Source organism: Sinocyclocheilus grahami, unplaced genomic scaffold (genome assembly GCF_001515645.1).
Source record: "Sinocyclocheilus grahami isolate Dianchi unplaced genomic scaffold, SAMN03320097.WGS_v1.1 scaffold1429.1, whole genome shotgun sequence".
Classification (NCBI taxonomy): Eukaryota; Metazoa; Chordata; class Actinopteri; order Cypriniformes; family Cyprinidae; genus Sinocyclocheilus; species Sinocyclocheilus grahami.
Genome location: NW_015506608.1, coordinates 77,768 through 87,612, shown reverse-complemented (window position 1 = coordinate 87,612; position 9,845 = coordinate 77,768). Strand labels below are relative to the sequence as shown.

Here is a 9,845-nt window from a genome sequence, read left to right as displayed (position 1 = left end):
AATATAAAATATTGTATATATTTTAAATACAACATTTGTTTTCAGCAAACAGCTTTATGTGAACCCATTAACTCTTAATGGAGAAAAAAGTGTTTCAATAAAGCTATTGCATGTTAAAATGTAGTGCATTTTTTAAATATGTATCAATATATATATAGCCATACATGGTCCCTGAATATATAGCAGCATATATTTTCAGAAGCACGATTTTCCCATACTGTATATGGAAATGTAATATTTTATGGATCACATTATTTTCTATTATATTTCCATATATTTTTGTTTCATGAGGGGTGGTGTTTATGTTGTATGCTTAACACTTAAAATATTACGTGAAACCTTTTTCTGTTAAAACACACATATCTATTACTCAAGCAGCAGCATTGGCAGCTGTGGATTCATAAATCACGCGTCAGACGTGAGGATTGATCATTGGCTCTGGTGTGTGTGTGTGTGTGTGTGTGTGTGTGTGTGTGTGTGTGTGTGTGTGGTTTTATTTTTAGTTAAGTATAATAAATCTATAATCTTCCATATTCTCACTAAACACACAGTTTAGCCCTAATGAACCGCTGCCAGCTTTCAAAAGCCTTAATTATAATGGCAGAAATTATGACAGCGCACAAGGTTAGGCCCAATATTCAGAACTGTCTGACCTGCATGATGGCATATGAAGCAATTACAGCCGTTTCAGTTCAATTGAGATATTTCACCAAAGAGAACAATTACTGTACATTTAATGTAATTCCACACATTTCCCTGCCAGAAACATGCAAATGCTCCTGTAGTGACAGCAGAAACATCCAAAACATGTGCTTTAGTGAGCAGCTCATTATAAGCAGCTCAAATCGACAGTCAGATGCAATTAAGAGAGCAGGAAATCAGGCGTCTGTCTCTGCGGAGAGCAGCGGCCCGAGCAAAGGCCACGAAGCAGATTTCATGCTTCACATGTAGTATGAGTTCTCCAGTCTGTATTCACACATGTGTAACTGTATTTTACAGTCTATAATTAAGAGAATGACTGTATTCTGCTGCACAATTTAAAGATATACTTCTAACTATTATAAATGCTATGGATTTTCTGTTCTGTTTTGAGAAGCACATCTCTTTTGTTTTCTTACTGTTTAAATAAATGAATCTGTTAGTTAAACTGTTTAAAGCAGTCTGTGGTCTGACCTCTGTACAACACTGACATCTAGTGGAGAATACATGCCACGACCTCAATTTGAAATAATTTATTCACCTTTTCTAATTTATTTAGAGTTCATAATTAAGATTCTATTTAATCCGTGTGGCTAATTTGATATTTGAAAATACTGCAGAAAACATTAATGATCCTAAATTAAACATTTTATATATTTATTTATTTATATATATATATATATATATATATATATAAGAATGGGATTTTTATCTCAAATGAATAGTTCACCTAAAAATTATATGTGCATTTTATTACCATTCCTTCATTCATTTAATTATAATTGTATAATGAATAGCTGTTGATTGATTGATTGATTGATTGTTTGAAGTGAGAAATTGAAAATAATGTCAGAATATTTAAAATATTTTCAATAAATACATTTATATATATTTATATATATTTATTTATTTTAATATTTTAAAGATTAATTTAAATTAAATTTATTTATTTATTTATTTTTGCTATTGGACCGAAAAATTTGCATAAATATAACAAATATTACCACAATGTATACATTTTTTACTATTTAAATAATGTATAATTTTTTCTGAAATTACAATAAAAGATCAAAAGGTTTAAATATTTTTTTTTTACTTTCTTTCATTCATTCTTTTTTTATTTTTAAACATGTCCATTTTAAGACTAGTAAAATTGTTGTTGAATTTATTTTAATGACAACTACACACATTCTGCCATCATTTTTTTATTAAAGCAGCATAAATACAACAAATAACACCACAATATATCAATTCTTTACAGTTTAAATAAAATATAATTTACAACAATGAGAATTTGGGGGAAAATGTTGATAATGAATTGTCATGAAAGCACAAGGTAATAAAGATACTACAATAAAAACGATACATCTATCCTTATTTTTTCAATTGATTTCGAAGTGAAATACGTTTCATGACATGTTTCGTGAGATTCACTCAAACATGACAGACTGATTGAATCAATCAATCACATTAAATGGATCTAGGAAAGAGGAAGCAGTTGAATCTGAATGAATCCAGAGCTGAATCATAATCAGAGAGCTGCTGTTGGATGGGTTATGATAAATGTCTTCCCTGCAGCAGCGTTGCAATGTCCCACTCCACCTCTTCAAACGCACAATGAGGATCATCCCTGAAACAGACAACTCAGCAGAGTTACAGATGCTAATTGTATTCACTTATCACACTGCTTTATGAAATACGTCACTCTGACTGGTCAACCATGGCATTCTGTTGAACCCTACCATATCTGTGTAGGGTTTAGGACACGAAATGCAGATTACTCTGAATTAGGCACCTTTTGTAGGGCACTCCGTCTGCGGTGATGAGAAACTTCTCAAAGTTCCGTCGGATGTCATTGGCTTTAATGGGAGAGCTTCCTGATGTCTCCAATGACTGGGTTAACAAACGGCAGAGTTTCCTAGAAGTGATCATTTCCAGTCTGTGGCCTGTTCTGTACCTTCAGGTAGGCGTATAGAGGATGTTCATCTGAAGATGGGGAGCTTTGGGAGGAAGCCTCGTCTGCAAAGCATTCAGGGTTGCATGGTTCTCCTCTGGGAAGAGTAGTGGATTTATTACTGACAGTCTTCACATTTTAAAGCAGCTCTTCTGCTTTCCTGCTCTTCTGCTATTTGATCAAAAATACAGTAAAAGCAGTAATATTGTGAAATATTATTGCAATTTCAAATAACTCTTTTCTAGTTCAATGCATTTTAAAATGCAATTTATCTCTGTGATGCGCAGCTGTATTTTCAGCATCATTACTCCAGTCTTCAGTGTCACATGATCTTCAGAAATCATTCTAATATGCTGATTTGCTGCTCAAGAAACATTTCTGATTATTAGCAATGTTGAAAACACTTGTGCTGCTGAATATTTTTGTGGAACTGAAAACCCGAGGCAATTTCGGGAAAAAGAGGACGTATGGTCACCCTAGACTTTATCTTTAGTCATTTTTAGAAGTTTGAAGACTTGTTTATCACACATACATACACAACGATCAGTCCGTCTGGCATTCATTTGGCTCTGTCTCAGTCTGTCTACATCAGGGGTGCCCAAACTCGGTCCTGGAGGGCCGGTGTCCTGAAGAGTTTAGCTCCAACCCCAATTAAACACACCTGAAGCAGCTAATCAAGCTCTTATAGGCATACTAGAGACTTGAAGGCAGGTGTGTTGAGGCAAGCTGGAGCTAAACTCTGCAGGACACCGGCCCTCCAGGACCGAGTTTGGGCACCCCTGGTCTACATCCATAACATGTATCTTTTCAGCATCCCTTCTTCTTCCAGGTTGTTAGATGGCAGCAGTGAGTCACCCACGTATTATTGAATCCGTAGAACCCGGATGAGCCGGTCAGCTGTTTATCAATCATGATAAATAATGCGCTCGGATCAGAGGACAGTATCAGCATGGATCAAAAACCTGAAGAATGCACGCAAAGCCAAAGCCACAGGTATATTTCATAAAGAGAGATGCAGGAGTTTGTGCACGGATTCAGTTCGCTGACTTGCTTGCACAGACAGACAGAGATGCATCCTGTAAATGCATGCAAGCAGCAGATCAACATGAGGTGTTTTATACTTCTATAAGTAAATACTGATTTTCTGTGATACAGTGGGTGCATCTGCATGTTAAAACTAGCTGTCATGTTTATAGCAGTGTGTCCATAAGACAGTTGCTGTGTTGTTTTCTATGCATGCATGCATGCTAAAGGAATAGTTCTCCCAAAAATGTAATATTTGCTGAATTTACTCGCCCTCAGATCATCCTAGATGTAGATGAGTTTGTTTCTTCATGGGAACTGATTTGGAGAGATGTAGTATTCCATCACTTGCTCACCAATGGATGCTGTGCAGTGAATGGGTGCCGTCAGAATGAGAGTCCAAACAGCTGATAAAATTTAAAAAAACGACTTTAAATAGTCATTTCTGGACACTTCCTCACTTCCTCCAGTGCAAAAGTTCATCTCATGTCGTCTCTCACATCAAAATCCACCCACATATTTGTTTCCAGCTGTTTTGGCTTGTAAACAGTGCTTGTGTGCAGATTTCTCTCCTGATTCAGACAAGATGTTTTTTTCTTTTCAATGGAGGAAGCGTTATTATGGACTCATATTTTGGCCGGAAGCAGCGGTTTGAAGTTGAAACGCCTTAATGATTTCTTTCTTATAAACATGCAGCTTTTCACTTCACAAGACGTTAACTGATGGACTGGAGTGCTGTGGATTATTGTGAGGTTTTTATCAGCTGATAGGACTCTCATTCTGACGGCACCCATTCACTGCAGAGCACCCATTGCTGAGCAGATTTGTGATCGATGGACTGGAGTGCTGTGGATTATTGTGAGGTTTTTATCAGCTGATAGGACTCTCATTCTGACGGCACCCATTCACTGCAGAGCACCCATTGCTGAGCAGATTTGTGATCGAGGTGTGTGTTTTGTGACAGATGTCAGCTGCTGGACCTGCCGTGGGAGGATGTGTTAGTTACACACGTGTTCTGTTACCTGCCGCTGCGTCACCTGGTCAGCTTACAGTGCGTCAGCAAGAGCTTTCGTTCTCTCATCCAGGTGTATCTGGCCAACTGCCGGAAGTTTGACCCTGCACAGGTGAGGGAAAAAACACTTGTGTACCTATAGTATTTAACTTTCAGATGAAATGCACAAGTGTTCTTGCTGTGTATAAGTCTGTGTTCCTCTCAAACTACGTATATATTTGTATTAGGGATGCACCATACTACCACTCAAATGTTTAGGGTCAGTAAATGTTTAAGAAGTCTCTGTTTACCAAAGCTGCATTATTTGATCAAGAATACAGTAAAAATGGTAATATTGTGAAATATCATTACAACTTAAATATCTGTTTTCTATGTGAATATATTTTAAATGTAATCTATTCCTGTGATGTTTTGCTGTGTATTATAAATGATAGTTACTGAATAAAAAATGAATTTCTTTCAACAACAAAAAAGACCCCAAACTTTATCAGTTCCGGATCAAATATTGGCTGATATTAGAAGTGTTTTAATTTTTAACAGCATCAGTTCCTGTTGGTTTTGTGTTTGCTAATGTGTCATCATCTAACACTCATTTAAAGTGAATAATTTAAAAAACGTTCATTAAACTGTTCAAATTAATATCCATTTTCCATACTGTACATTATAATGTTGTTATACCCAAATTAACTTGCAGCGTTAAAAGCAACTGAATTAGTTTTTTTGTGTTATTTTTTGTTTATTTAGAGAAAATATATAGTTTTTTATTGTAATTTTAATATCTGCTATTTATTGGTTATCAAAATAATTATAAGTTTGTGTGTATTGACCTGATTTTTAATATTGCTGCTATGCTGTATACCTAATTTGTATATGTGTGTTATAAATTGAGATGTATACATCACCTGAAAGCTGAATAAATAAGCTTCCATTGATGTATGGTTTGTTAGGATAGGACAATATTTGATCGAGATACAACTATTTGAAAATCTGGAATCTGAGGGTGCAAAAAAATCTAAATATTGAGAAAATCATGTTTAAAGTTATCCAAATGAAGTTCTTAGCAATGCATATTACTAATCAAAAATTAAGATTTAATATATTTACGGTAGGAAATTTACTAAATATCTTCATGGAACATGATCTTTACTTAATATCCTAATGATTTTTGGCATAAAAAATAAATGGATAATTTTGACCCATACAATGTATTACAAATATACCCCAGCGACTTAAGACTGCTTTTGTGCTCCAGGGTCACATATTTGAAATTTGTGGAATTAACAATAATATAATATAATAGTGAATATAGAGAAAAAAAAAGGTACTGACAAACTTCTGAGAGAACTGTATGTAACGTGTGCATCAGTATATCAGTAGTTTTACATTGTACCAGCATTTCAGATCCAAGGCTGCTGGAATGTTGGGCAAGTATTCTCTTTTTCATCAATCTTGCATACTGTCGTTCCTGTGTTTCTCCTCAGACGGGGCCTCACATTCCTAAAGAAGCCTTTTGCTCAATGCTTCGCCACAACCAAGTTCTCCACCACCTCTGCGTCAGCAACTGCTCCGATTGGATCACGGACAAAGAGCTGCTGCCGGTGATTGGTCAGAACCAGCACCTTCTGCGTGTGGACATGCACGGCTGCGTTCACCTGAGCCGTCACGCGCTGGTGGCCGTGTCTCTGAGCTGCCCGCGGCTGCAGCACCTGAGCCTGGAGCACTGCGAGTGGGTGGACAGTCTGGCGCTGCGCAGCCTGGCCGATCACTGCTCGGACCTGCGCTCGCTGGACGTCACCGCCTGCAGACAGCTGAAGGACGAGGCCGTGTGCTACCTGGCGGGGAAGTGTCCGGCGCTGCGCTCGCTCTCCGTGGCTGTTAACGCCAACATCACGGACACCGCGGTGGAGGAGGTGGCCAAAAAGTGCAGAGAGCTGGAGAGGCTGGACCTCACTGGGTGCCTGCGAGTGAGAAACGAAGCCATCAGGTGCGGCGGGTGTTTGTGGATGACATGCAGTCGGTTTTAAAGCGCATATCTGATTAGGAATGCATGATTTAGGTAAAAATTAAACACTGCCGGGGGGAAAAAAACGAATTGCAATTTATAAAAAATAAAATAAAAACAGCAGCTCAGTTTGGCCAAGAATAAGATAGATAGATTATTAAATGTAACTAAATTTAGGTTCTAAAAATATGTAATTTAATAATAATTATTGTTATTATTACAGATTTTTATTTGTTATTATTATTATAGTTCCTGCTTGTTTATAAGACTGCAAAATTTAATAAAATCGTTATTATTATTACTACAGATTTTTATTTTAGTATTATTATTATTATTGTTATTTTTATTATTTTTATACTGTAGGTCCTGCTTGTTTGTAAGACTGCAAAATTTGACCATAAATGTAGTGATTATTTGTATATGACTAAAAATTAATAATAATAGTATTATAATAATAATAGAAATAATGATTGTTGTTACGATTACTAAATTGAAGTACTAAGAAAACTAATTTAGTAGCAATAATACGAATTACTATCATTATTTATTGTATGTTTAGTATTATTATTAATAAATTAAAATGCCAATAAATAAGAAATACTACTATTGTAAAACTTTACTGTAAAATAAAACAAATTATTTAAGAAAATGTATTATATGACAGTAAAATAAAAACAATTCTGTTTATTGCTTTATTATTATTATTATTATAAATCAAAATATGAAACAAAATCAGAAATATTGCTATTTCTCTGTAAAATAAATATATTTTTGAGATACAATGATTTTATTTCACAGTACAACTGTAAAATGACAACACTAAGATTTATGGCTGTATTTCTTAATTTTCAAATGTGCCATCAAGAGTTAATTTTAGCAGAAAACCGCAAATAGGGTTTAAAGCTTAGCTGACAAGCGTCCATTTATAAACACTTGTTACTACAAATTTGGGAAGTTGTTTGGTGCATGTTGCACATTATAAGCGACCCAAACTCAGAGCCCTCATCAAGACGATTAATGTGGAGCAGCATTTCCTGCAAACCAAGCTTTTCAATAACTTTTGTTTATCTGTGTTCAGGACGTTAGCAGAGTACTGCCCCAAACTGCAGTCTCTCAAGGTGAACCACTGTCACAACGTAACCGAGTCCAGTCTGGGCGCTCTGCGCCGGCGTAATGTGGACATCGATGTGGAGCCTCCCCTGCAGAGGGCGCTAGTGCTGCTGCAGGACGTGGTGGGATTCGCTCCCTTCATTAACCTGCAGATTTAGCACAACAGTCCAGAAGAGGTGAGGTACCAGATCAGAACTGGCAATGAACTCAAAGCTAACCTATGTTTCCGATCTCCAAAAAGCATTTTATATTAATGTAGTTAAGTTAGTGGAAGCCTGTGTGAAATGTATGTTTTGTTTCATAGGTCCTCTCTCATCCACGATCTTACTCTGGAAGGCCGACTTTTGAAACGACACACTTTTACTCCAATGCAATATCACAGAAGACACAACAACAAATCCACATTTCACGTGCTTGATTGTTTCAGTGTATTTTAGCAATTAAGAAACTTTCTTTGGTTTGAAAGCAAGCTGCAGGCTTTCAGAATGACGACTCGAGCCAATCTGGTCCCATTGTTAAAGGTATTTATGATAATCATTAGAAGGAAGTTCTTATTGAAGCAGCTTTCTGTTTTCATGCAGGAACCAAAAGATGTGTCATTTTGCACTTATGAAATACTGAAATATTTGCAGTACATCTGAACATTACAGTCCTTCAGCTTTACTGGACCATCAGGTTTTCTCTCGGCTTCGTTAGACAAATCTGTAAACGAGAACGCAGATCTTCCTTGAAATAATTCCAGAGTGCTATCAAATCGTGTTTTACAGAAGCAAACTGGCATATTTAGAGCTCGGTGTTGATTTAATTCACATTAATCTAATAATAGATAAGAATGGCATCATGTTTAGGAACTATACTACATTATGTATATAGGAATCTATATACATTATAGATTTTTATTTAAATGTGACTCGTATGGATATTGATTCATATGCTCTTTGAAACCTCAGTGTGAAAAGGATTAAAGCTGGAAAATCAATATTGGTTCTGATTTACTTCACAGGGTTGCATTGTTTAAATAAGACAAATCTTATGGTATATTTAATATTGTTATCAAATTGGACTTTTTGCTGTTTCTCTGTATGTTGCATTCATAATATTTCATCAAGATCCTAAATTTACAGAAGTGAAACATTTATAAAGTGTGGCCAGGTCTGTATGTGGTTGGCTATCACAATGTGCTTATTTTGTATGCTGGAGGACTTTTAGGAGCTCTGTATTTGTTGCTTTATGAGTATTTCAAGGAGTATCAAGATACTGTAGCATAAAAAAAAAAGTTCTTGGATAATTATTCCACATTTTAACAATATCACGATGGTATATGATTTTTGCACATGCACTGTGCTTTAATGTGCTTTGCTTTTGTATAATTCTGGAAATGTGTGGTTGTGAATTAAGTGCATAAATGTTTTATGCAAATTGCTGAGAAAGTATAAAGTCTTATGCAATACGATGCTTTGAAATATTATCTGGTCTTACTTGGATCACATGGTATGTTAATGCAGTAGTTGACCCAAAAATGAACATTTGCTGGAAATCTTCAGGTTATTCAAGATGTAGATGAGTTTGTTTCTTCATCAGATTTGGAGAAATTTAGCATTGCATCACTTGCTCGTGAATGGGTGCCGTCAGAATGAATTTGTTTCTTACAAACACACTCAAGACGTTAACTGATGGACTGGAGTGCTGTGGATTATTGTGATGTTTTTATCAGCTGTTTGGACTCTCATTCTGACGGCACCCATTCACTGCAGAGCATCCATTGATGAGACGGTGATGCAATGCTACATTTCTCTAAATATGTTCCTGTGAAAAAACAAACTATTGGACGGACCAAAGGTGAGTAAATTTTTTTTAGCAAATTTTCACTTTCGGTTGAACTATTTCTTAAAAAAAATAAGATGTTTTAACCTTTTAACTCTAACTTCATCACGCTATTTAACCAGCAGAGGGCAGTGTTGCCTATGCTTTCGGATGGATGAATGGCTTTTATTAATTGTAGGATGAAAGTGGAAATTTGCATTGATTTACAAATACTGTTTCTG

General features: G+C 35.8%; 1 protein-coding gene and 1 pseudogene across 1 annotated transcript; one reads left to right on the top strand and one right to left on the bottom strand.

The window, feature by feature from the left end:
- Window positions 1-2,181: 2,181 nt before the first annotated feature.
- On the bottom strand, window positions 2,182-3,565 carry LOC107570230 (glutathione peroxidase 1-like; annotated as a pseudogene).
- fbxl15 (F-box and leucine-rich repeat protein 15) lies at window positions 3,539-9,307 on the top strand. The gene is made up of 5 exons (XM_016256444.1): window positions 3,539-3,646; window positions 4,641-4,800; window positions 6,170-6,672; window positions 7,769-7,976; window positions 8,105-9,307. Exons 1-4 carry the CDS (start codon window positions 3,564-3,566, stop codon window positions 7,956-7,958), a joined length of 936 nt encoding a protein of 311 aa, XP_016111930.1. The 5' UTR covers window positions 3,539-3,563; the 3' UTR covers window positions 7,959-7,976; window positions 8,105-9,307.
- The last annotated feature ends 538 nt before the right edge of the window (window positions 9,308-9,845 follow it).